The sequence below is a fragment of the Rhinatrema bivittatum genome, chromosome 12 (genome assembly GCF_901001135.1).
Source record: "Rhinatrema bivittatum chromosome 12, aRhiBiv1.1, whole genome shotgun sequence".
Taxonomy (NCBI): Eukaryota; Metazoa; Chordata; class Amphibia; order Gymnophiona; family Rhinatrematidae; genus Rhinatrema; species Rhinatrema bivittatum.
The window spans coordinates 40740495-40768478 of record NC_042626.1 but is presented as its reverse complement, the minus strand read 5'-3'; the positions used below and the strand labels follow the sequence as shown (position 1 = coordinate 40768478).

General features: G+C 43.7%; 1 protein-coding gene across 4 annotated transcripts in view; it reads right to left on the bottom strand.

The window, feature by feature from the left end:
- The window catches only part of ARHGAP32 (Rho GTPase activating protein 32), a 694843-nt gene that overhangs the window by 225483 nt on the left and 441376 nt on the right, over positions 1-27984 (bottom strand). For all 4 annotated transcript variants that reach the window (XM_029573155.1, XM_029573153.1, XM_029573154.1 and 1 more), the window contains one exon: positions 16971-17057. In XM_029573155.1, the coding sequence (XP_029429015.1) occupies positions 16971-17057 (87 nt within the window). The remainder of the gene's footprint in view (positions 1-16970; positions 17058-27984) is intronic.

Genomic DNA, 27984 nt, shown 5'->3' with positions numbered 1-27984 from the left:
ACAGCCTGTGTCTACTCCTCTCCCATTTTAAACATCTTGTAGCATTTTTCTCAGCTCTGCTCTCACCCTTCCTTATAGCTCCCTCTGTCCCTCTCTACATTTCCTAGTCCCTCTATCAGCAACCTTCCCCATCTCCACTGTACCTCAGGAAGTCTGTCTGTCCCACACTGCTGCTACTCTCTGGTGCCCCTGCAGCCCGTTGGTCAGACATTATACAGCCAGCCAGATGAAATCTTTTACATTTCTCCAAATCTTAGATATGGCTGAAACTATGCTTCCCCACACTCCTGAGGAGGAAGCTCAGACTACCGAAAATACCCAAAAATGTCAGACAAAAAATAAAGCTACTGCATTCCAGCCATTAGATGTGCATTGGAACAACTGAGATTTTCTCTTCCTAGCCTTTCCTAGAGTAGGGGTTGCTTCCTTCCCTGAGCAGGACTAGCAAAACCAGGAAAAAGTTCAAGAATAAAGTCCAAAAATCCCTAAAACAAGCCAAAATCCTAAGAGTGCTCCCTCACTTCCTATCCTGTGTAGCGAGGGTAAGCCCCAGCCTAACAGGAATAGCAGAAATGCAGAAACACAGAAAATGAATCCTCCTTGCCACACTGGCCTCGGACACCATCTGCTCTTAAGCAGGCAGGGGTGCACCACCTCAGCAACCTGACAGGGGGTGCTGCAACGAAGTGGTTGCAGGTCCTAGGACTAGGGCCCAGTTCTAAAAGAGATCCTATGGAGGGGGGTCTCTTCATTAAGAGCTGAAAGGGATTTCACGGGACAGCACATACATGCTCAGTGGAGCTTGCAGAAGCTCTGAAATAAACTCCAACAGCTGGTCTCCATCTGATGACATTACCCACCTATGAGGATTTAAATACTTCTGTCCACGGTGAACACCTCATACAGATAAGCAATTTTGGCTCTATTGCAGTTCAGAAGGCAAATGTGAAAAGTAGCTAAAATCAATACGACCTCAATCCAGCAGCCTGGCAGAGGGATTTTGGGATGTTGTGATATCATGATGTCAGGTGCAGTATAAAGAAATAAAGTATATGCAACACAGAAGGATTGAGCCTGGATAGCGTTGTGACAACTAAGCAGAGGATAGAGGAAAATAAGGAAAAAAAGGGACCAAAATGTTATGGAAAACAACTAAAAACGTTATAAACCTTGAATTGAAACCTTTATAAAAAAAAAACATCCATAACCAATAAGTGAGACTATGAAAATTGTGCAAGGTAGAAGGTTTTTTTTCATTTCAGTCTGCTTTTGTCATCTTGTACATCATCATACTTAATAAGAAGACAACACAGCTATATGACTGGCAGAAGCAGTAACCACTGCCCTCTGCATCTACCCAGTTAAGGAGGCACCTCCCCTACCACCCATTCCCCTCTCTCCCAACAAAAACACTTCCAGCCATCCAGGAAAAGATATCCACAGTTATAGCCTTTTATGCAACTCCGGGACTCGGGTGGGCAATTTTCAAAGTCATTTCAGCTGGTTAAAAATTGCCTTCCTCAATCTGGCTAGATGTACACACAGACTTCCATGGAGTATGTTTACTTGCAACCAGATTAAAAAGAGGCATTTCCATGTAATGGGGATAGGGGTGTTTGGGAAAATAGTGCACATACATTTGTTTTCAAATGTATGGACACTATTTTGCCTCCCATTGGTCAAAATGGGAGGTGCAAAGGATGAATACTATCTGTATGTGTGTACTTTGCAGTGGCTAATTTTCACAGGGAAAATATCCAAGTATTTCAAAATTAACCACAAATTACACACATACAAAGGTCTGCTCATATCTTGCAACAAATGTAATTTAAATTGCCATTTTTATTTCGCTTTTACCCAGAATATCCAGGATCAAAGCAGATAACATTAAAAATACATCAAAAGACTAAAAAAATCTAAAATAAAATTCTATAAATATCAACTGATAAAATTGTAATAAAGCAAAATGATAATCAAATTTAATCAAAATATATAGTAAAAGAATCCATCACCTAATGCATATCAATACCTATAGTACCTGAATGTAATCTGCTCTGATATACACTTTGAAGTGCTGAAAAGTGGAATATAAAAATCTAAATAAATCAATCTATAAATCAGACTTCACACAAACATAATCCAGTACCGATGGGGTTAGATGGGCTATTCAAATTTACCCTCTTAGGAGGAAATTTTCAAAATAGCTATTTTTACACGCATAATTCCTTTGAAATTTCACTGAATTTTCATAAGGTTTTCCGTGCATAAATGGATTTTTTAAAAAAGTAAATCACTATGGTATATGCTACTTTTTCGCGCATACATCCTTTTTAAAATTATCTGCTTAACCTTTAGAAAATGTTTCCCCTGCTCTTCCCCCTCCCCGGTATATTACAAGCATAAGAGCAGGTCTCCAGAGTGCTAAGCTGGTCCTTTTTTTTTTTTTTATATTTAATCTTTATTAATTTTTCACAAATGACTTACATCATGAAAACAGGAAAATATGTTCCACAACACTGTAACCAATATAGAAATTAACACAATAACATTATTACTGCTGGTACATATTCCATAATTGGGGGGAGATTCAAATAGAAATTACCAAAATATTCATCAACTTTAACTAAGAAAGAAGCTGGTCCTTTTAACATTGCTGGCATGGTCGCCAAAGGCAGCAAGACTCCCATGAAAGATCGTCATGGGGATTCAGCCCTCTCTTCTAGGGAAACTGTGGGGACACCAGAAACTCAACTCAAACCACACTGGTGGTGGTGGGGAGGAGGGCAGAAAACCAGACCTGTGGATTCAACTAATATAGGTGGAGGGCAATGCTTAAAGCTGGTCCATTTCAATAACTAAAACAAATGTCTATGCTATAATCTCCCTTAACTCAAAAAAATAATAAATCATATTTGCATCTATGGAAAATTCTCTTACATGTTGATGCAAACAGGAATCTTCAGACTCACACAGATCTTTTGTACATGCAAATCAACTCGGGAGGCAGAGGACTGTCTTTATGTAGGAGGACGCAATTTGCCTTTTCTCACTTCCTGATCCTTCCAGAATAATCAGAACTTGCTTTAGTCCCGTTTATCAGCACGGCTGAGGTGCCTTGGACCATCACTTGTGTCTTCTCTCTAGTGAAGCCTCTTTCTGTCCTCAACAACCTGGCCAGCAAGACGGCATGCAGGGTTGTATGAATGTAAATCTGAGTCGCTTGGCAGCTGCAGCTCTGGAATGAGGGCTGAGACTCCTCAGCCATCTGGAGATGCAAAGGCTGACTCCATAGTGATCCCAGGACCTGCTGACTGAAGAGCAGGCTGTATATTTCAGTCTGAATCAGTGATCAGGCAAGCCTATAGGCACAGTCAGATCAAATCAGTATTTTTTTTAACTCTCAGCACATTTTGCTTGGATGCAAAAGAACAGTAGCTGAGTCCACAAAATATGCTGAAGCGTGATTTGTGGTGGCCGATCCAAATGTAGCAAATGGAAGCAAAAAAAGCAAAAACATTTGAAAAAGAAACGGGATAGATGCATATAAAACATGAAAACATACAGTAGGGGGACATGGGGCTAGGAAAAATACTAAAGTCAAGATAGAAGAGAGGAAAACCAGTGATAACAGACAAGATGACACATCAATGAGCTCAAGCAACAAAAGGATGCATTAATATATTGTATTGCAATGCTGAAAAGCTTTATAAAATACGGAAATCAGTGTTAAAAGCAACAAATGTAATTATTCCTTTAAACTTGTTCTTGTGTATTGAATCTTTTTGGCAACCATGCTGCAGAACTGAAAACACTACTCGATTCCAACTATGTTCAAAGATTAGCCACTAGAATATTTTAGGGGTAATTGACGGCTGTCCAAAAAATCAAAGACAGGGCTTTGGTGATTTCCAGCCTTTACATATAGAGCATTTATATTGTGTCCCTCTTCCCACCTCCTATAATGTACTTTTCAGGCAATATCCCACCTGTGAAGAACACGGGCTGTCACGAGCCGATCTGGTATCTATCCCTCACCCCCTTCTCATGGGCTTCCGGAGCTCTGCAGCAAGAAATATTCACAAGCTTGTTCTAGAATGGCACCCTAAGTAAGGTCTCTAACACATACCACATGCACAATCCTCCAGCCCTAGCAGAGGCCCAGGGCTAGCACAATTTCATAATCTATTGTACTGCTGAGACTGCCATAACTTCCCACACGGAGTTAAACAATCACTGCTGATGGAAAGGGCTCCTGGTCTGATATTTCTTTCCCATGTTAGGAAGGCTACTTGGCTGAAGTCCAACATGTTTCACCCCATTAATACTAGCACTATTATTACCAGCAGTTTTGGGCTGGCTTCCAGCCAGCAAACACATTAGAATCTTTTATTTATCTGTGTCATAAAAATGAATAAGGCAGCCGATTGAAAGTAATTTCAATTCGTTTTTTTATGATAAGCTGCAGAGCTTGCTCAGATGCAGCAAAAAGATATTTTACTTCAGAGAACAGCCGCTGCTGTGTGCCTGCAACGCTAACAAACCTTGCACAACAAAACCCTTGAGAAAAGGGATTCTCTCAGTTTAGTACCACAACACTGCAAATGTCTCAGCCCAGTATAATTCTCACTGCAACTGGGCTGTATTGGGCTTACAAAATATCAAAGCTGTCTTCACAAAACTTTAAATAACTCAGTCACAGAGAAACAGAAAGGTGATTTTCAACCTGATTCAAGTTCACAGGAATCCTTTTATTTTTTTAAACTTTCATCCGGATCCATTGGAAAGGGGAAGACTGGAGATGGAAGAACTCAGATCTCCCCCAGCAAATTTGGATGAAGTTCAAAGGAGAAAAAAAAAAAAAAAAGCAAAGAGTCTGAATTAAAATCCTTCCTCTATCTAATATGAATCTTCAGATAAAATCCCAAAGCAAATCCCCCAAATCATTCTGGGTTCTTTCTAAACTCCCAAGCAGATTTTTTGTATTTATTTTGGATTTTTCTGGCTTGACCTTAACAAAAAAACAAAAAGAGGGTTGACAAAATTTTCCATGTTTGTTGAGCTCTTTGACAAACCTACTCTGAAGAAATCAGAAACTCCCACTATGGTGACAGACAAAAGCTGCAAGGCCCATTTAGCCACAGTAAAATAAATTAAAAAAAAAAAAAATAAATCAATCAAGTTTGCTCCATTTTTGGCCTGGACGAGACACCAGCATTTAAGCTTTCTGATAGATTCTTCTACTTAGCCACACCTACAATTGTTAATCTGAGCCAATTGGGGTGCTGTGTGCTGCTCATCATCATCAGGACAAACTGCACTCATCTGCTATGTGTGAAATATGCCTGTTGTGTCAATGGTTTAAGAATTAAAAATTAAGATGACTATGTTCCTTAAAATTGTATCTTTCGTATTGTATACCACCCATTTAATGAGCTCAGAAAGGTGTACAACAAAAAACAATCCAACAATACATATTAAAACAATATATCATTAATAAAAGCAAAATAAACAAAATAAAATAATCTAAACAAATAAGAGGAAACCAGTGGTCAAATAAAATATAAAATTAATTGGGACAAACACGGGAGAACAAATCATGTATATGTATGGGAACAGTAAAAAAGAGGGAGACCTCAGCTAAGATCAAAAGTAATAGAAAAAAACAAGTAAGTTGGTGAAGCTATACATAGTAATGCAAAAAAATTAAAAAATATCCCCAAGATGTAGTCATACTTGATTTTGCCCATTTTATCTATTTTCATGTGAATGCCAAAGTTATATTACAAAGTACTTACAAACTGAACGGCATTCACTTAAACTGTTAACCATGGTGCAGTTAAGTAATGTAATCTAAGAGTATCTGAAGGAGAAATGTGTGAGCCTTTTAAATAAAAGTTTGTTAGGTGTAATCAGGCTTCCCTTATTACTTAACAAAATATTATTCTTATTTATTTTCCTTTTTTTGAGGATCATGCATGGATACAATTTCCTTGCTCAAAACAGTATTGGCTGTTTCCCACAATAATATGGAGTTGTCCATGAGATCCTTTAAATTGATGGAAAGTGCAAATCTGAGAGAATTCCAGTTACATAGGACTTTTTATTTTTCCTAAAGGGGTGCATAAATTGAAGACTGCGCAAACAAATAATTGTCTTAAATATGGGAATGAAGATGGCTCATGCATTCACTGTGTATGGAGCTGTCAAGGCGTGACGTCACGACGCTTGATGTCACAGTATGTGACTGCCTTGAGCGCCGAAATCGCACGGGCGTAAACAGGTGTGCATTCATTCACTGCCGGCTGGGGCTGCCGGAGGCCGCTTTTGTCGCCGGCTCCCTCCGCCTGGATGAATGCACGCCCGCCGGCTCCCGCCGCCGCCTGGATCAAACGCGCGCCCACCCACCCGCCCGCTCCCGCCGCCGCCTGGATCAAACAGGCACCCACCCGCCCGCCGGCTCCCGCCGCCGCCTGGATCAAACGGGCGCCCACCCGCCCGCCGGCTCCCGCCGCCGCCTGGATCAAAGGCGCGCCCACCCGCCCGCGGGTGGGCGCGCGGGATGTCATATTGTTCTTTTTATTGGTTGGCATTGATACAATAAACAAGAGATTTGATAGTTTATTGAACTAGCACACCAATTTTTGAAATGTAATTGACTAACACCCCTTAAATCAGCAAATCTATATTGAAGTTCAAGATGATTCTTGTGAATCCATGGAAAATCTGGTGGAAATTTTACCCAGATTTATTGCGGAAATTTGGCTGAAATTTTTTTTTTTTTTTTTTTTTTTTATAGCAAATATGATGAAAATCTGAAAATTCTGACAAACCTGAGCCAAGCTGAAATTCACCAGATTTGAGTTCAACCTTAAGTTTTCTGCATCACTTTAAATGCAACTACAGTAGAGTAAGCCCTTGATTAACGTTTCAGCCATCATGATCATGTCTTTGATCTTTATATATAACTAATTACTAACTGGCACCTAGTTTTTAAAATAAAGAAAAATTGCAGTACTTAGCCAGCTATCCCCAAAGACTGCAGACTTTTTCTTTATATTAAACTATTGCAAAAAGTCTGTTATGATCATATCAGTTTTGACAGCTTCAATTATATTAGGAGAAATCACCTAGTATTAAAAAGTTTATTTGATATATGCTGCAACCATAATGCAATTAGTGAAGCTGTACCAAGATTTGCTCCTACAAAGTCCCCATTGTTTGGTTCATCCTCTCAGACCTCAACGACTCATCAGGTAAACACAGATGCCTGTAATCTTTCCTTGAGTGGAAAGGACACAAGTACAAGGCACATCTTGCTTCGAAGTTTTTATATGCATTGGTGAGATTTAGGATGCATACTTAACCTCACTGTAGAGTTTCTTGTTTTGATTAAGTCCTTTAAATAAATCCAGCCATGAAATAATGCCAGCCCCAGGCATGCCTTGCAAGAATGTTCTAATGGTTAGAAGTCTCTCTTCTACCACAGCAGCTAAAGTTGAGGAGCTTTGACACAGCAGAATTGCAGACTTGGCTTTTCGTTTTGGATTTTCATCAAAGCCGTGTTTTGGAAGCATTACAGGGCAAGGGAGATGGTTTGGAGACCCTCTCTAGCTCTGGGAGAATATTACATTCTTTTATTTCCAAAGCATAAACCCACATCTTTTCAAGACATATCAGTGTTGCCACCCTTTTCCAGTTTGCAGCCAACACTGGCTTTCCCAGCAGAATGCACGAGAAACAGCAATAATGCCAAACTGTTTCTTACTGACAGCAGCATCTCTGGTTTCTTCATTTGGTTGCAATTTTGTCCTTTTCTACTTTCATCATTGATTTAGACTTGCTCTGTACCTGATCAGTGCTACTTGCTGAATGTTTGCCAGTTCTACATGCCTCTTTACTTAAGGGTCTTTCCAAAGGCCTATTTGAGCCCACTATCCTCTCTCCGACAGTGGCCAATCCCTAAAAGAAGATTCAGTTTCATGCTGTTCGCTCACTGTGGCACGTGGTGGGTCTTCCCCTGAGTCACCTGGTTACTAACTATTTAGGGACTTTTCTTCCATAAACTTGTCCAAACCCTTTTTCAAACCCTGCTATGCTAGTTGCCCTGACCACATCCTTCAGCAACAAATTCCACTGCTTATTCGTTGAGTGAAAAAAAAAATAAAGGCTTTCTCCAATTTATTTTAAACCTGCTGCCTGTTAAAGGAGTGCCCCCTTCAGTGGCTCGTTTTCCACCTCCGTCCTGTGTAGCAAGCTGACGACCGCAGCTTTGTTTCCACCTCAGAAGTGGCAGCATATTCCGATCCGCGCCGAGGTCTGAAAGTATCTCGTCTCCTTTAACCATCTTTATTGCCAGAAACAGAATGCACCCATTACTGTGTAATCAACCACACTACAACCTGGTCAGAGTTGTTCCAAAAAGTGTCCTATTTTAATATTTTACTGTTATTTAAAACTTTTTAAAAAAGAAACCCTTTGGCTTTTAATTGCAAAAGCGCTGTCTCTCATTTGTGCTTATGGCAAAGCTGTTTTGAAGACCTTATGTTTTAAGGTTTGGGTTTAAAAAAAAAATAAATTAAAAGTTTTCAGTTTGACCCGGCACGCTCGTAAAATGAACATAAGAAGTGCCATGCTGGATCAGACCAAAGGTCCATCGAGCCCAGACTCCTGTCTCTGACAGTGGCCAGTCCCTAAAAGTTGATTCCATTTCTTGCTGTTCACTCCCTATGACAAGTGGTGGGTCTCGCTGAGTCACCTAAAGTAACAACAATCTACGGACTTTTCTTCCATGGACGTGTCCAAACCCTTTTTAAAGCCAGCTATGCTAGTGGTCTTCATCACATCCTCTGGCAACCATTTCCACAGCTTGACTGGGCGTTGAGTAAAAAAAAAAAAATTGTTCTCCAATTTTTTAAAGGGGTGTCGGCTAGTTATTTGAAAGGGTAAATAACAGTTCTTTATTTAAATGTCCTACTACAGTCATGATTTTGTCAATCACATGCCTCTCAATTGTCTCTTCTCCAAGCTGAAGAGCCTTAACCTGTTTAGCCTTTCTTCATAAGGGAGATGTTACAATACCTTAAAACCATTTTTGCTACCCTTCTCCACATCTTTTCTAACTCCGCTCAATCCTTTTTGAGATGCAGTGGCCAGAACTGCACACAATACTCAAGGTGCAGCCGCACCATTATCTATACAGACATTATGATATTCTCTGTTTTACTCTCCATTCCTTTCCAAATAATTCCTTGCATTGTTTGCTTTTTCGGCTGCCGCCACACACAAAGCTGAGGATTTCAACATACTGTCGACAATGACACCTAGATCCTTTTCCTGGGTGGTTATTCCTAATGTGGAACCCTTCATCGTGTTTCTAAAATTAGGGTTATTTTTCTCTATGTGCAGCATGTGTGTTGCACTTTTCCACATTAAAATTCAGCTGCCATTTAGATGCCTATTTCTCCAGTCTCACAAGATCCTTACAATCTGCCTATGTTTTCACTACCCTGAATAATTTTTGCATCATTTGTAAACTTGGTCACTTCATTCGTCACACCCTTTCTAGATCATTAATTTATTTTATTTATTTATTTATCAAGTTTTATATACTGTCGTTCGGCTTCGCCATCACAACAGTTTACAAAGATTTGATGTAACAAATTTGCTAACGGATCTTTAGGTTGTTAGTCTTAAAAAGCATAATGTAGATAAATGTAAGTAATAACATTTGTTTTGTTTTTTTTAACACATTGTAGGTAGTTTAGATAATATTGAATGATATTTAACAAAATTTCCAAAAAAGGTTCCTGTGATTGTTTATCTAGATCGCTTCTTTAAGTAACAGTCTGATGATGATTTTTTTAAACATGAATTGGAAGTCCAACTATACATCTTATATTGCAGTCTGTGGGTGATTTTATAAATATGAATCGGAAGTCCAACTATACATCTTATATTGCAGTCGGGGGTAGATTTGTCTGCCAGATCAAAGGTTATTAAGGTATGCTTTGGTGAACAGCAAGGTTTTAAGTTCTTTTTTTGAATGTTTTTGAGTTTAGCTGTGTTCTAAGGGCGATTGGGAGTTCATTCCAGAGTTTGGGACTACCTAGGGTTATGGCTGTCTTTCTAGTTGCTGTCAGTTGTTTGGATCGAGCAGATGGGGTTTTTAAAAGCTGAATAAGTTGTACAGCACTGGTCCCAAGAAAGATCCCTGGGGCACTCCATTATCCACCTATTCCACTGGGAAAGCCGAACCTTTAATCCTACTCTTTGTTTCCTGTATTTTAACCAGCTACCAATCCACACCGAGACAACACCTCCAATCCCATGGCTTTTTAGATTACTAAGGAGTCTTACCAGAGACTTTGTCAAACGCCTTCTAAAAATCCAAGTACACTATATCATAAGAACATAAAAAGTTGCCATACTGTGTCAGACTGAGGGCCCATCAAGCCCAGCATCCTGTTTCCAAGTACCTGGCAAGTATCCAAACATTAAATCAATCAGCTCTGCTTGTTTACACCTTCAAAGAATTCTAATAAGTTAATAAGGCACGAATCACCATTCCTAAATCTATGTTTTTCCACATCCGTCATTTTTATGCATTAATCCCCAAAGATTTCTTTTCAAACATGTCTTTATTAACTTTTCAAAATATACATAATAAAAACAAAGTAAAACAAGTCAGTGTCATTCTTTTTCAGCAATATAGGAACAGCAATAGTTTAACATACTACACCCACTACGAGTAAATGGTACCAACACAGAGCCCTAGGGGCCATATGCCATCAAACCAATTTAAAATATGACAACTCTACACTCTAGATTTTTTTTATTTTTCCTGAACACCCTCTAGCGAGATAAACAGCTTTCTCTTTGGGAATTATTTTTAATATGTTAGAAATTCAGTACTTTCTCATGGAAGTCACTTGGTCTTTCCAGTTTAATAAATTCTTCTGCATGCCAGAGCAAGAACCACTCTGATAGCCTCAAACGAAGCTCCTCACCTTCCTAGACCCTTAGCGCAATCAGACAGACACAAGAGAGGATCCAAAATCATCTTTTTGGAATGAAATGCACTCTGTGGACAAAACTGAACCATACATTCCTCAGGTTAGTATTAACTAACATCAGTCTAGGAACGAACAGTACCTCATTCCAGTTCTCATCTGTAAATTGCATCACATCCCATTCCCATTTTCCCCGCAGTTCCTGTTAAGGTCTTTCTTCAGATTTGCTAAAAGAGAACGGTTTTGAAAATCCACCTGCTCAGTTGCCTGAGCAGGTGGATTTTCTTGGCAGTTGAAGTATTTTTATTCTCTGCCCAGTCAGGGCCCAGGAGGCACAGGCAACATTCTTGGCCCCAATTGGAACCCCAGTGAGGAAACTGAGGCACTTTAGGCCCCGATCGGAAGGAGAAGAATGTGCCTTCAGCCTGATCTGGCTCTCAGAGGACCGGGAGAGGACTGCAGCGAGGAAGCAAAGGAGGAGAGTGAGAAGGATGAGGAGAGAGAGAAAGAGTAATGGTGGCAGCAGCGAGCAAAGAGTGTGAGGGAGAAGAGAAAGGGGAAAGGGAGCAAGGTTAGCTGTAGCAGGGAAAATGGAGGAAGAGGAGGTCTGTGGATGGCAAGTGAAGGAAGAGTGAGAAGGGCTGTAATAATTATTTATTTTGTGCCTTTCGTGACGCCTTCAAAGTTGATTATATTCAGATACTGTAGGTATTTTACTATCCTGAGAGCTCTTATAATCTAAGGGGGCCGATGCAATACCATGCGCCAGCCGCTGCACGCATCTCAAGACACGACGGAACATGCGTCACAACCCCTGATCCAATACGGGAATTAGCACGACCAAATCGCCGCGCAGCTAATGGCACGCATCACATGGAAATTCCATGTAGATGAGGCTAATCCCTGCAATCCAATACATTTTCAACGCGGCCAATGCGCCCTTGCAATGCGGCAAATTTTACGCCAGCCCAGAAAAGCCTGCAGACTTTACCACTATGCATACTGTTTGAAAATTACCCTCTGCAAGACCTCATTAGGGATGACCGAAAGCATCTTTAAAACATTAATCCCATCAGTTAACGAGAGAGGTAAGTCCCACCATCTTTCCAAATCAGGGGTCGTGCTAAAAAGGAAGAGCCAGGGACAAATGTGCGACCCTAGTGCCACTGAGGCATCGGGTACACAGGAGAGGTGGCTGTCAAGCGGACTAGGAAAACGGACGCTCAATCTACGAGCTTCCATTTTCTCCCACTACCTGCATGCACACGCACAAGATACATGGCCTGGACCGTGTATCTTGTATGTGTGATGGACATTCAGAAATTTTTTCCTCCTAAACTTTTAAAAAAACAAATACTGCTTTATTTGGTTCCTCCTACTTAGTATCGCATTTCTTAGACATTGTTGGCAGCAAGGAATGGATCTCAAGTCATTCTGGCCAGTCTGGTTTTAAGGCTCTCTTATAGTAAGCAAGAATAACAGATTTTTACATATACGGGGTTAAGAACCAAGCTGATGCATGCAAAAATATCATGCAAATTCCTTATGTAGAATATGTAAACCAGACTGGCTAGGGCAGGGGTCGGGAACCCATGGCTCGCGAGCCAGATATGGCTCTTTTGAGGGCTGCATCTGGCTCGCAGACACGTGTCGCCATACTTCGCGGTTCCCCGCTGACCCAGCTGCTCCCCGGTCCTCCGCCGCCCGGGCTTAAAATGCTGTCAGCCCGGGCGGAACGCGGCAGGACAGCTGGAGTCAGCGGCACCGGCGTGCTCTCTTCTCCTCCCCCCCCCCCCCGTGGCCCGGAAGAGGAAGTGGAGAGCATCGGGTGCCTGCGCGGGAAGAAGACTGCAGCGCGGCTCGGAGGAAAATGAAAATCTTCAACCGCGGCCGATGGGACTCCGCCTTCGCCTCCGCGAGGGCTGAAAATGAAGGAGGTTAGCGTTGGGAGGTGGCTGCTGCTGCCGCGAGTTCCCGGGGGGGGGGGGGGAAGGGGGAGAGAGAGAGTGAATGAGCGAGCAAGCATGTGTGTTTGAGATCCTGTGTGTGTGAGTGAGAGATTGCATGTATGTGAATGATTGAGAGCCTGTATAAGTGAAAGAGAGTATGTCTGTGATTGAGATCCTGCCTGTGAGAGAGAGAGCATGAATGTAAGTTTACCATTGGGAACCTGTATGTGTAAGTTTGTGATTGAAAACCTGTTTGTTTGAAAGAGTGTGTGTGTATGATTGAGATCCTTTGTGTGTGAGAGAGATCATGTGTATGTATGATTAAGAGCCTGTGTGTATAAGTAAGAGAGAGATCATGTGTGTCTGTGTCTGATTGACAGCTGGTTTAGGTGATGGAGCATGTGAGTATGTGATTGAGAGCCTGTGTTTAAATGAGAGAGAGAGACCATGTGTGTCTGTGTGATTGAGAGCTGATTTAGGTGAGGGAGCATGTGAGTATGTGATTGAGAGCCTGTGTTTAAATGAGAGAGAGAGACCATGTGTGTCTGTGTGTGATTGAGAGCTGATTTAGGTGAGGGAGCATGTGAGTATGTGATTGAGAGCCTGTGTGTAAATGAGAGAAAGAGAGGACATGTTTGTAAGCATGTGAATGAGAGTCTGTGTGTGAGAGAAAAAGACAGCATGTATTTATGTGATTGAAAGCCTGTGTGTGTGTGTGTAAGCGTGAAAAGATAGCATGTGTGTAAATGCGTAATTAAGAGCCTATATAAGTGAGAGAGAAAAAACATTTGTATATGTGAGTGACTGAGAGCATGTGTGTATAGGTGTGTCATTGAGAGCCAGTGTGAGAGAGAGCGCTGGTATGTGACTGAGAGAGGAGAAAGTTCCAAGCAAACCACCCCACCTCCTGCTAATTCAGAACAATCTCAGGACACCTGGATATCAAACGTTCCCAGGTATGCAGAGCAAAAAAATTTTTGTATCCTTATTATTTTTCATTACTGGATCTTTGTGTCTGCTATTTTGAAATATTTTGTTGGTATCTGGAAATGTTTTATATGAGTTTTTAATTATTGGATATTCCACTCATCAGCTGTTTCGAAATATGTTCTTTTTGTTAGTACAGTTTTACTGCTGATGATTTTATATTTCTTGATTTGTTTTATAAGGATGTGTGATGTTTCTTTTTTCCTTTGTTACACTGCATACAGAGACTCTGGCTTGTTGCAGTTTCCAATTCAGTTTTTGTCTGCATGCTTCTTGTTATGCGTTTTGGTCTCTTTATTCTATGTTAGGTGAGGGACAGCACGTGATTCAGGTGAGGTTTTCTGCTGGCGTGTAGTTTCTGTGTAGGACTCTATAGCAGCCTGACTTGGTCCGTTTTCCTAATAGGAGATGTATTGGTGTCTTAAGGCCTGGTGTAATATTTTCAGAGACTTATTGTACTTTAAAAGTGTGATCTTACATAAAATGCACACATTTACTTGTATTTAGTTTTAAACATATTGTATGGCTCTCATGGAATTACATTTTAAAATATGTGGCGTTTATGGCTCTCTCAGCCAAAAAGGTTCCTGACCCCTGGGCTAGGGTGTTCCCACAAATGGGGTTGAATACTACTGCTATACTGTTTAGGAAGCCACCAAAGCTCTGAGAAGGATGATTTAGCTACAAATCTGGAGTCTGCCTGATAATGACCAAAGGGTAAAAAGTAGCCTTAATAATTGTGCAGATAAGAACTGCTCATTAGCACTTATAAATTAGTATAAATTACCATTTTAAAAAAGGTTGGATGGACCCACAAACACAAAATCTCTCCATTGAGAAAGAGGAAAAGATGAAAGAAGCAAGAGATGTAATTGAAAGCTGCGCCCAGGAGGCCACATCCTAGCTTTTTTAAAATGTTAATACCAGAATGTACTAATCAGATACTAGCGGGTGTAATAGAAATCACAAGACATCGTAGCTCTCAGGGTAACTGCTCTCAAGAATTTCAAGAAGTTCCAAGTAACTATATTGGCCCACACAGACTGTGATATATATTGAACATGTTTTAGTGCATGAGCATTTGCGACCACAGAGGTTCACACTTCAGGAGTGAGTGTAGCAGTGTAAGGAGGATATTTTAATATCTGTGCTGAGGAAGTTCCTACAATGGAGATTGACAGGTCTATAATGGATATTGCAAGAATGGTCCTCAGCTGTGGGCCACGCACCAGTGCGCCTTCCAGAACCCTGTAATCACAGGCCCTAAATTCAGCCACTAGGTGTCACTATTGCTCAACAACTGATTCCCTCTCCCAGGTGCTGGAAATGTTACTTCTGCAGCATTCCCAGCCATGGCTGATCCAGAGAGCAGAAGGCCTTGGCTGGGAAGTGACGCCAAATTCCTCTGCATGGCATTGTGTAACAGTGTCAGCGCATGGACTTAACTTGTAAACTGCTTGGTTTCCTCACTCAATATTTCCATTTGATGGATTTTCATATTTTTGCAATAAGTCAAAAATGTACACCAGCAGAAATTTAACAATTCCTTGTTCAGTCTGTTATCTACATCTGCATGTTGGCAAATATGTATACTATCCGCCACAGCTTAGTCCCTGTAGAACTGTCATAATGTAAATAATCTCATACCTTACAGGAGATCATTTAAAAAAAAACAACAAATCACCTCATTTAAATGCTGCAATTCTTTATATATACACAGTGAAGCATCCTGTCTAGACTGCACTGTGTCACAGGAACAGGCCGATCCATTTTTGTTTTCTATCCCCATTGTAAATATGGACTTTAATTTCCAATTTCTCTAAGAAAAGCAACAAAGTCTCTAAAAAAGCCCCATCTGGTTACTTTACCTTAAATAGTGCCTTACCTATTTTGAATTAATCTTTATGAGACTGGCAGTGACATCATGCACAACGTTATATAATGAAGCCTTTAGTGAAACTCCACTAGGTGTGGGCATGATGACAAATGTGTCAAACAGCTGTGCAACACAGTAAATGCTAACATCTGACATACATATGGGAACTGGAGCCCTTAAGTGCCCGAAATCACCCAAAGCAAGAGGTTCATGATGTTAGATTAGGGAATCGTGTTGTGTAGAACCAGAAGCCCGGCCAAGTATGAACTTAAATGTAGGCCGCATCACTAATAGTGCTCTTCACTTGACCAGAAAAATATAGGTCATTGAAAGAAAATGGCCTACTAACCCCAGTCTTTACAAGTGGCTTTTGATAGTCAGTGTCTACAGCAAGTTGAAAGCATCAATTCTCCTAATTCAAAAGCTACCAAGCACAAGGCCTAATTAAAGTGGCTGCTGAAATATCAGCCTGAATCATTTATCAAATGAACTGCATTGCCCATTGCGTGCTAAAGGCCACTGGTGTATATATGTTTTTAAGGTGGTTTTACTGCACGCTTACATTGCACTAGTAACGGAGACCAATGAGTGTCATCATTCATGCATAAACGGGCAATAATAACCCACTGGCAAAGATAATTCAGTAAAAGCCATGGGGGGGGGGGGGGGGAGGGGGGAAATCACAATATTCTGTTCCTCTTCTTGTCTTACAATACTAGAAGAAATAAAAATACAAAATAATAGCTCGTCCTCAGTTCTGAAGATTTTAGTGGCATACCTTTAAACAAATGAAATTATACAATGCATGCAGCAGACACTGACGATACAGACTCCTTGATCTATTTGCAAGCAAACAGAAGTGCTATATTTCCTGGCAATCAACACAAGTGTACATTAGGTTAACAGTCTAATCTATTTCATTGCAACACAATTTTTTTCTCTCAGCATACCCTCTCCTCACAGATTTAGCCATCCACAGGCAAAAAAGGCACAGCCAGTTTCTCCAACCGGGGAACAATTCGTTTGATGAAAAACACCCTGGATATAGGCTGCCGACACAGATCTACTTGATGTGGAATACACACAGTCAGTGGTGTACGGCGCTACATGGAACGGAAAATGAAAATAAATCCATCCGGTGAGACTTACCTGGCAAGAGATCTGAATGAGGTAGACCAGCTCCTTGGAATCAAAGCCATTTCTTGTCACTTCATTCTGCTCCTCTGGGAGCGAAAGCTATCGTGAAGGAAGACATGGGGGGGGGGGGAGGGGGAGGGGAGAAGAAGAAGAGAAAGGGAAAGATCAGGTCAGCGAGCAAGAAGCTGAAGTAGGAATGTCATAATTCAGGAAACGCCGCTACATCCTCCCCGCTCTCTCGTTCCATGACATGCGGGCTAGCAAGATGCACTGCTGAGCTGCCAGTAGAAGCCTGAACACCCAGGAGTGCATCTTGATAGCCCTTATTCTTCTTTTTAAATTAAAAGAAATGATAATATAAAAGTACTTTTTACAGAAGGCAAAAAAATGCTAAAATGTTGTATCATTTTTCTTAGTAATTTCAGTTATTGCCAGGTTGCATACCCGTTTCCAGATTTGGCTTTAAAAATGATTTGTATCCAATCATAAAATACTGCATGGCTATTTATTCATTATTTACATTTGTTAACTATTAGAGTCAGATTACCGCAAAACTAATACCCTGGCTCTGGAAGGCAACACCATGGCAAATCTAGAACTAACTATTTATAGGTGTGTTAAGCTGTCAGACAGTCACAACTCAATTCTGCCAAAATCAGCACTGAGCAAAAAAAAAAAAAATAATAATAATAATCAGGCAGATGGGTATTTGTGGATACTCAAGAATATAAAAATGCACATTTCCAGATTTAAAAAATACAAGGCTGGATGGGTGTGTGAGAATCTCAGCCGTTTTCCTCCACTGGGGTCTACAAGACATAAGGCTACAACCCTGCTACTGGATGCAAAACAGATTTATTGGTCTAGTTCCAGTCTCTCCTCTCCTCCCCCTGCCACCCCCCCCCCCCCCATAGCCTTCTTTGCAACCCCTCCCAAACCAAAGCTGACATCATGCACCTATGAAGCAGAAGCAGAGGGAACTCACTGAGCACGCTCTGACTGATGATGTCATGGAGGAAGAAGGGGATGAAGCCGAAAGAGACGGAAACCTAGGATCCCCCCCCCCCCCCCCCCTTCAAATCACACCTCACTATGTTTTCTTCCTGCAGCTCAGCCGAAAGGGCCGATGTAAAGCTTTCCATATGAAAATATACACCAGCGCATACATATCTCTCCAAAGCTTTCATCAGGAGCTCCAGAAAATGAGTTTTATATCTGTAAAAAACAAAAACAAAAAACTCTTGTACAAGTATGCTGCCGTCTTAATATCGCTATTCCTTCTATGGATATGCAGCTCTTCCAGAGGCACCCCTCTCATGCACTCCTGACACAACCTTGTTCCCTGCACTCTCTGTATTCAGCTCATATCCTGGGAGTAGTAGTGTGTTCTCATAAGATTAGCAAGAAGCTGCACGTAAGACTGAACCGGAGCTGGGCGACCGCAAGCAGCAGCTAGGGCAGTGATTCTTCCCAGTCCTTGGGCACTCCCTTGGCTGACCTGGTTTCAGGATATTTACAACAAATACGCGCACGAGCTACACTTACCATACACTGGAGCTAAGAGCCGAGATGATGTACGCAACCATCTCTCATGCATATTCATTAGGAAGATCCTGAAAACCAGAGTGGCTGAAGAGGTCGCTGAGGATTGAATGGAGTACCACAAAGCTAAGAGAGACGGCAGCAATACACTCCTAAGGCAGCTGTGTGCAGCTGCCTGCCTGAAATTTGGCAGAACTACTCTCTAATTCCAGATCAAGGGATGAAGCAAGGGCATTATACAGTAGCATAGTACATGACAGCAGAGAAATACCGAAATGGCCCATCCTGTCTGCCCAACAAGGTGATCTGGATTGTACTTGGCACTCTGTATGGCCAGCTTACGAATGTCCTAGGCAACTCCTGATGTTGGTCACTAAAAGGGTCATTATAAAAGGAGTTACATCTGTAAATGTAACATACTACTGTAGCAATGTAAAAAGTAATTTACGCGTGAAAACTGAACTTGCACATGAATATCCTATGGACAATTCAATGGCATAAATTTTATGTAAAATATTTAACAAATTAAATTTAAAACATAAAAAATAAATAAAATAAAAAATATACTGTAGCAATTTTCAAAAACCCATGTAAAATGGAGAAATTACTTACCTGATAATGGAGCAATGGGTATAGTGTACTCCTGATAGCAGTTGGAGATGGATCAGATTTCAATCTGACGTCAGCCCTAGTACATATACCCCTGTAGGAAGTGCAGCTCTTCAGTATTCTCCTCGAAAAGCAATTGTGGATATATGCATGACTGAATAATTTGAATAACTTTATAACTTGGTTAACTTGATTAATTTGAACTGGTTGAATTGGTTATAGCTGGAGACCACCAGTGCCCTCAACTGAGAAACGTCGACACCCAGTAGGATGGGTGTTCTAGTTGGAGGAAAGCATGGCTTACCCGTGAATCACTCGCTCTTTGGGATGTCACCCAAGAATTCCATGAATAATGGCAGCTGTGGGTGGGATGCTGAGTCCATCTGTCTACACTAAGGAAAATGAAATTCCTAGCGTGTAGCAGATGGTTTAGCAGATGGACACAGGACCAATGGGATGTATAAAAGCTACTCCCGAGCCGAGTGGGAGGCTGCCTGTGGCCCACTTAGTACTGCCCTTGCAAATGCTGTGTCCTCTTGAGCCTGAACATCCAGGCGTTAAAACCAGGAGAAGGTATGGATGGAGGACCATGTCACCGCCCGACAGATCTCAGCGGGTGACAGCATCTTGGTTTCCGCCCAGGACACTGCCTGGGCTCTAGTGGAATGGGCCTTGACTTGTAAAGGCGGTGGCTTGCCTGCTTCTATGTAGGCCTCCTTGATGACTTCTTTGATCCAGAGGGCTATGGTTGCTCACGAGGCCGCTTTCCCTTGCTTCTTCCCGCTGTGAAGGACGAATAGATGGTCAGTCTTTCATACGGATTCTGACCTTTCCAGGTATCGGACTAGGAGTCTGCCGACGTTGAGGTGGCGTAGACTACGAGATTTTTCCAAATTCTTATGCTCATCTGGCGATGGTAGCGAGATGGTTTGGTTGAGATGGAAGTGAGAAACCACTTTGGGGAGGAAGGATGGGACTGTGCGTATAATGGATGGTTCCCGGGGTGAGTCTGAGGAACGGCTCCCGGCAGGACAGTGCTTGTAGCTCGGAGATACGAAGGGCCGAACAGACTGCCACCAGGAAGGCTGTCTTCAATGTTAATAGTCAGAGAGACAGGCTGCGAAGATGTCTGAAGGAGGCTCCTGCTACGGAATCTAGGACCAGGTTGAGGTTCCAAAGAGGCACCAGCCACTTTAGGGGTGGTCAGATCAGCTTGACTCCTTTCAGAAAGCGGGAGACATCCGGGTGAGAGGCCAGGCTGCTGCTCTCACTCTTGGTTCCGTAGCATGACAAAGTGGCCACCTGTACCTTGATGGAGTTGAGAGACAATCCCTTCTGTAGTCCGTTCTGCAGGAATTCCAAAATCGCAGGAATTTTGAGCACGCGTGGAATGATGTTGCGGTCCTCACACCAGGTTTCGAATACTCTCCAAATCCATGTTAGGGATGTGGAGAACTTGCGTGCTCGGAGCAGGGTGTCAATTTCTGCCCCCGAGTATCCGCTCTTCCTCAGGCGATTCCTCTCAATGGCCAGGCCGTAAGAGAGAATAGAGCTGGATCCTCGTGGAGGATTGGCCCTTGTTGGAGCAGTTCCCTGTGTGGCGGTAGCGGGAGGGGGCTCCCTGTCAGCAGCCTTCGCATGTCTGCATACTACGGTCTTCTTGGCCAGTCCGGGGCCCCTAGAAGTACTGGTCCCTTGTGGTGTTCTATCTTGTGGATGATTGCGCCCAATAGGGGCCACGGTGTATAATAGAGTTTCCTGTGGCCAGGTCTGTACCAGGGCATCGATTCCCTGGGACCGAGGTTTCTGCCTGCGGCTGAAAAAGCTGGGCACTTGGGCGTTGGACCGGTTTGCCAGGATGTCCATGTTTGGGGTTCCCCAACTGTTTACTATCAATTGGAATGCTGTGGTCAACAGCCTCCATTCTCCTGGGTCTAGATTTTCTCTGCTGAAGTAATCCGCAGCGACATTGTCTTTCCCTTCGATGTGGACGGCCGAGATCTCTTGAAGGTTCGCTTCCGCTTATGACATTAGAGGGTCTATTTCCAGAGACACCTGTTGGCTTCTGGTTCCTCCCTGATGGTTAATGTAGGCCACAGTTGTGGCATTGTCCGACATTACATTGACTGATTTGTCTCAGAGTCTGTGACCAAATCGTAGGCAGGCTAGTCTGACTGCCCAGGCTTCTAGGCAATTGATGTTCCATCCCGACTCTTCTTTGTTCCATTGCCCCTGGGCGGTTAGCTCCTGGCAGTGTGCTCCCCATCCTCATAGGCTGGCGTCCGTGGTGAGAGGGATCCAGGTTGGTGAGGATAGTCTCACTCCCTGGCTCAGATGGCCTTCTTGTAGCCACCATCGTAGTTGGGTCCAAATTTTGTCCGGGAGCTGAAGACGTATGATGTAGTTCTGGGACAGCGGATTCCATCGTGATAGTAGTGAGCGCTGTAGGGGTCTCATGTGAGCTCTTGCCCATGGCACTACTTCCAGTGTGGATGCCATGAGGCCGAGGACTTGGAGGTAGTCCCAGGCCATGGGACGAAGCTCGCTCAACAGGGTTCGCAACTGGGTCATCAGTTTTGATCTCCTTATCGGTGTCAGGATGACCTCGTCTTGTTTGGTGTTGAACCGGACTCCCATGATTTCTAGAGATTGGGAGGGTTGCAGACAGCTCTTGTTTGTGTTGACCACCCACCCGAGGCTCTCCAGTAGAGTTTTGACTCTGTTGGTCGCCTGGTGACGTTCCTCTGGGGATTTCGCCCTGATCAGCTAATCATCTAGATAAGGGTGTACGAGGATTCCTTCCTTCCTCAGTGTTACTGCCAATACCACCATGATTTTGGTGAACGTCCGGGGTGCTGTGGCTAACCCAAATGATAGTGCCCGGAACTGGTAGTGACGGTATAGGATCGTGAAGCATAGAAAACGCTGATGCTCTTGATGGATCGGAATGTGTAGGTAGGCTTCCGACAGATCCAGGGATGTAAGGAACTCTCCCGGTTTATCTTCAGGTGGCGACTGACCAACTTGACGTCCAGGATGGGCCGGTACGTTCCTTCTTTCTTGGGAACGATAAAATAGATGGAATAATGTCCAGTATTTATTTGTTGTGTGGGAAACAGTGTTATAGCCTCTAAGGCTAGCAATCTGGTCAGTGTAGCTTCCACTGCCATCCTCTTGGAAGGGTCGTGGCAGGGGGATTCCACAAACTTGTCCGGAGGGAGGTGGTGGAAATCCAGGTAATATCCTTCTCGAATGATGGCTAGGACCCACTTGTCCAAAGTTATCTCGACCCATCTTTGGTAGAATAGGACAAGTCTGCCCCTTATGGCTTCTTCCTTTGGACGGGTCGGCTGATTTTCGTTGTGGGGTGCAGCTGGGGCCTGGGCCCGAGCCGGCTCCCCTTTTGTTGTGCTTGTTCCGAAAGGACTGGCTCCTGCCTGCGGGGCGAGCCGCTTCATATGTGCTTCTGTATGGGTTGAAGTGCTGTGATCCTCTGCCCCTGGAAGTTCGGGGGAAGGGTTGCTGGTTTCTCTTATTCCTAACCTCCGGTAGCCGCGGCAGTGGGGATTCGCCCCATTTGTTGGCTAGCTTCCCTAGTTCGCTTCCGAACAGGAGGGTTCCCTTGAAGGGCATCCTTGCGAGTCTCGTTTTGGAAGATGCGTCAGCCATCCAGCTTCGGAGCCAGAGTTGTCTTCTGGCTGCCTCGGCTGATGACACTCCTCTAGCTGCGGTGCGCACCAGATCAGAAGCGGCATCCGTGAGGAATGATACTGCTGGTTCCAGGGCTTCCCCAGGAGTGTTGTTCCTGGTCTGTGATAAGCAGGCGCGTGTCATCACGGCACAACAGGCTGCGATCTGTAGAGACATAGCGGAGACATCAAAAGACTGTTTGAGGATGGATTCCAGACGTCTGTCTTGAGCAGCCTTGAGTGCTGCTCCTCCCTCAACTGGGATAGTAATGCGCTTCGAGATCACGCAGACCATGGCATCCACTTTCAGACATGCCAGGAGATATTAGGCAGCTGGGTCCAGGGGGTACATGGCTGCCAGGGTACGCCCTCCTTTGAACGAAGTCTCCGGGGCATCCCATTCCAGGTCAGTTAGCTGCTGGATGGCTTGTAATAGTGGGAAATGACAGGAGGTCTGACGTAGTCCCTCTAGGAGGGGATTCGTCTTAGGTTCCCCCGAGGCACTTGTGCCCGGGATAGCGAGCTCTTTCAAGCTGTGTGACACCAGGTCTGGAAGCTCGTCCTTGGTGAAGAAGCGCCTCATGGTTCGGTGGGGCTCTGTCCCCGGGGGGAGTTCCCCTTCCTCCAGGGGTTCTGATTCCTCATCTGAGTTGTCCGTGTCCCCGAAGGTGGGGCTTCTGGGCATAGAGGGTCCCGGGATGTTGAGGTCCTCTGGTGGAGGTTGTGGCCGTATTATCGGAGGCCCCGGTTGCATGTGGACGAAGGTATGCAGGCCTTTGAAGAATTCCACCCAGGAGATAGATGCTGGGTCTAAATTAAGAGGTGCTGTGTCCCTGGGGAGCCCCGTTTGAGGGAGGGTCCCGCTGGAGGACGCTAGGTCCGGCGTACTGTTCGAGAAGCTGGAACCCGGTACCAGCTGGGGAGGGCCATGGGCTGGATCCCCCAGGGCCTCCTCGCACTGTATACACAGGGCCGTGGCCTCCTCATGCTGTGCAGCTCTAATGTGGCATGCTGGGCAAAGGCCCTGAGCCTTGAGCTTCTTTTCCGGTGGTGCCATGGCTTGTGCGCGTAAAATACAGGGCCCGGGTGGCTTAGTTATGCGCTCCGGTGCGTCGAAGTTGTGCGTGTAGGATTGGTACGCGCTCAGGGAGATGTGCACACTGTTGTGCGCACAGATCAAAGTTATGCGCCCAGCACAGTAAGCGCATGGCTACGCGCGTCGCTTGTGCGCACAGTACTTGGGTGCGCGACATTGTGTGCACAAGATATTTGTGTGCACGGCTCGCCTCTGTGCGCACAGATCGGAGCGGCGGACAGGGCGGCGAACAGATCAAGATGGTGACAGCGACCACCTCAGATCTGACCGGGGACTAGCCCTGCTAGGGCAGATCAACCCGGCCGGTGGCACTGGTCCCAGCTGGCGACCTGTGCGACTCCTCGAGCTTTGGAGACCGGAGACTTTTAAATAGATTTCTACCTTACCTTGTGTCGGCGCTTCCGGGTCTCGTTCCGGGCGGTCTCCGGCTGCGGGGGGGAGAGGGAAAATACCTTCACCACCACGCTCGAAATTGCACCCGCTGCCTCTCAGCCTCACCCGATGTCAGGGGCTAGGTCCCCACCGAGGCTCGGCCACCAGACCGAGGTTTACCTCCGAGGGTTCACGGAAATTACCTCGGGAATTCTCAACTGGGGGAGGGACCCAATGGGTGTCACCGCAGGAGAGCGGGGCTCGTCTGTAGAGGTAAAATTTCTTCTTGTTTTGGTTTTCTTTGCTAAATTACTCTAATGCTTTGCTAGCGTGCATAGAGTCCCGAACTGCTATGGAGATGGAAAATACTGAAGAGCTGCACTTCCTGCAGGGGTATATGTACTAGGGCTGACGTCAGATTGAAATCTGATCAATCTCCAACTGCTATCAGGAGTACACTATACCCACTGATCCTGAGTCCATCTGCTACACGCTAGGAAACCCAGTTTTAAGCATGTAAATGCCTTTTAAAATCAGGCCCCAAGCATGCAAATATTATTTCAAATGTTCAAATGATAAATATACCTGCAACTGAACAGGAAAGGGATTACCCCCAACATGTCTCCATGCTCCTGAACTTTCCCCGATGTGCCCGGGCGCCCACAAGCTGGCCAACAGTGATCCAGCTTCCAGGAAAGGAGACCCTGGAAATCAGACTGACCTGACCTGAATAGGTCCCTGGCCCACACTGGCAAATATTAAATTTTAAAGGCTTAAATAGTAAGACTTTCTTTAATTTTTAATCAAATAAGTTAATATTTGATATGCCTACAGGCAAATTTACCACTCCTAGGTGACATGTATGCAATTACACTTTAGGAATATTTACTGTGGATATCCTGAAAACCACATATAGGTGCCACTCTCCTATGGCACAGTTTTGAGAAAGTACTACTAAATATGTTTCTCTTTAAGCAGAGGGGGAAAAAAATCTGCTCTACAAATATTTCCCAGTATTTGCCTGAGTAGGCATCTATTGAATCTGACAGAAGCTACTAAGAGTTAAATAATTATGCAGGGTTACCGGAAACTCAACCCAAGAAGCTGTGACAGGGTAAGAAAGACTTTCTTTAGCTTCATTCAGAGTTTCTTCTGAGACGATGGATCTTCTATATAAGGTTGCCACCTGATCCAGGTCAGCCCGAGAGGCTGATCCACTTCTGGTTTTGTCCATTGCATCTATGGACTTTTTAGTCCTTGCCTCTCCTAGAAAAACTGGAACTACAAGTCTATAGATACAACAAGGAAAGCCCAGAGCAAGATGAGCCTCTCCGGGCTGTCCTGTGTTAGGTGGTCACCCAATCCTTGCACCACCTTACTTCAAAGCATAAACGCTCTGTCTCAGAAGAAAGTTTTAGAAGATGGGATGGCAAATCCTCAGCAACTTTTGGATGCCAACTCGAGAAGATTTCTTGGATACAAGGTTCATTTATTTAGCCCCAATTTCTTTTTTTCATGGTCTCCTGATCAGAGTGCAGACATGATTCCATGTAAAAAATCTTTTTTCTTTTTTTTTTTTTTAACTACTGAGGATTATCACAGGACATAGCAGAGGTAAACAGCAAAAAGGCATTAGACGTGGATCACAAGCTATTTAGCATAAGTCAGGGAAGTCACCCTGGGTTCAGGACATCTTTAAATGACTGCTAAAAATTGGTAAGAGGACAGTACAGGAAATCAACTCCACACATGCCCTGTTTCATACACCATTCCTCTAAGCTTCCCGCTGCTTATAGGAAGCTGGGCTAACCCAATGTAGCAGCTCATGTGTTACCGATATAAGCCCAATCAACATCCCGCAAACTATTAATGGAATTTTAAAAAATGAAAAGTTAATAAATTAAAGTTGTTTCTGAGATCCATGCTTTGCAATAAATCAATCACAAGTAACATTGTTTTTTTAATTATCTATTACAAAAAGCTAACAAGAAATCTGGAATCCCAAACCAACTTGTTTTTATAATAAATTTAGGGCTCCATAAATTGATGATCCATTTTCTATATACTATTAATGCTACTTGGATATAAAGTTCATTAAAAATAACAGGCTGAAAAAGAATAAACTTATCCACCAACAAAACTACAAGCATATGGGGGTGGGGGGGGGGGAGTAGAAAATGTGAAGCATCTACTGGTCAATATTAATTTATAAATATAAAAGAGAAACATTAAACATTTAGCTTAAAATAAAAGTACACTCTCTGCTCAGCAGATCTAAAATACGCTTGACAGAAGTCTGTTTTAATTTTGTATCTGCTTCCTTTGAAATTTCTTCCATCCTAGAGATTGACCAAGTCACTGGAGAGTCACAAATTATTGGCTATTTTAACACAAGTGATCTCATATACCATGAACCAGATACTGCTGTGCTATGAACTACATTTTATGAGAAAATGCTTCCAGCAACATCAAGTGTCACAGGGGAGTATCTTAAAAGATTTTATTTATTTTATTTTTTTAAAAAGGGCCTAAAATTGCAAGCTTGCACTGATACAAGCCAAGTATTATTATTTGTTGCCCACACCTCTGAAGTACTGAGAACAGTTTAGAGCAGGGGTAGGAAAACTCGGTTCCTGGGGTATCACAAACCGGTCTGAGTTTCAGGATATGCAGCATGAATATACATGAGATATACAATGGAAGCAGTGCATGCAAACATACTTCATGCATATTTATTGTGGATATCCTGAAAACCAGACCTGCTTATGGCACTCCATGACCGGGCTCTGCCGTGGCTGCTTCAGGATCACATTCAGACAGATCTGGAGAGGTCAGAAATTCCCCCCAACTGCACAGCCATTTTCACAGAGCGCAAAGTTTCCATGTGAAAATGCTTCACTCGCAGATGACGGTTGATGCCTTTGAGGTCCAGGATGGGACAAAAAGAGCCCTTCTTCTTTGGCACAACAAAATAAATCAGAATATCACCCCATATTTTCTTGAGACATGGGCACTGGGACCACAGCCCTCAGACTGAGGAGCCTTGCCAATGCACTCTCTACTGCCCACTTCTTCTGCAGGGAGTGGCAGGGAGACTGCATGAGCATGTCCCGAGGAACAATGGAAAACTCCATCACATATCCTTTATGTATCACTTCTAGGACCCACTGATCTGATGTGATTTTGACCTGATAAAAGAGAGAGAGGTATCCCCCTATCTCCTGTTTCTGGGTGTGGATCAACAAAACTTCATTGGGAGGTTCCACTACCCGAGCTTATGCCTCTTCTAAGTTGTCGAAGATGAAAGACCGAGACCTACCGAAGGGTCAAGCCCTCTGAAGGTTGCTCCTCTATATGACCAAAAACGCTTGATCTTTAGCACAACCTCTCCTGTTAAGGGAGCTCTGCACTGCTTATCTTCTGGCAGACAAGGAACTGGATATTTGCCCCACTTACTGGCCAGTTTCTCCAACTCGCTACCAAACAAAAGTGAGTCATGAAAGGGTAATTTTGGCCGTTAGAAGGGCAGAGAGCTCCACCTTGAGCAGGTCTGAATGCAAGAAGGGACCCCAAAGTGGGCCCAGGGGAGAATCTGGTGGAACAGCTATGAGATTCAGCCTGCAGCCATGCCAGATGATGGACAGAAAACTCACGGATGGCCACCAGTCCACAAAGAAGTGAAGCCGGCTCCTGACCAGCGGGACCACTGGCTTAATGC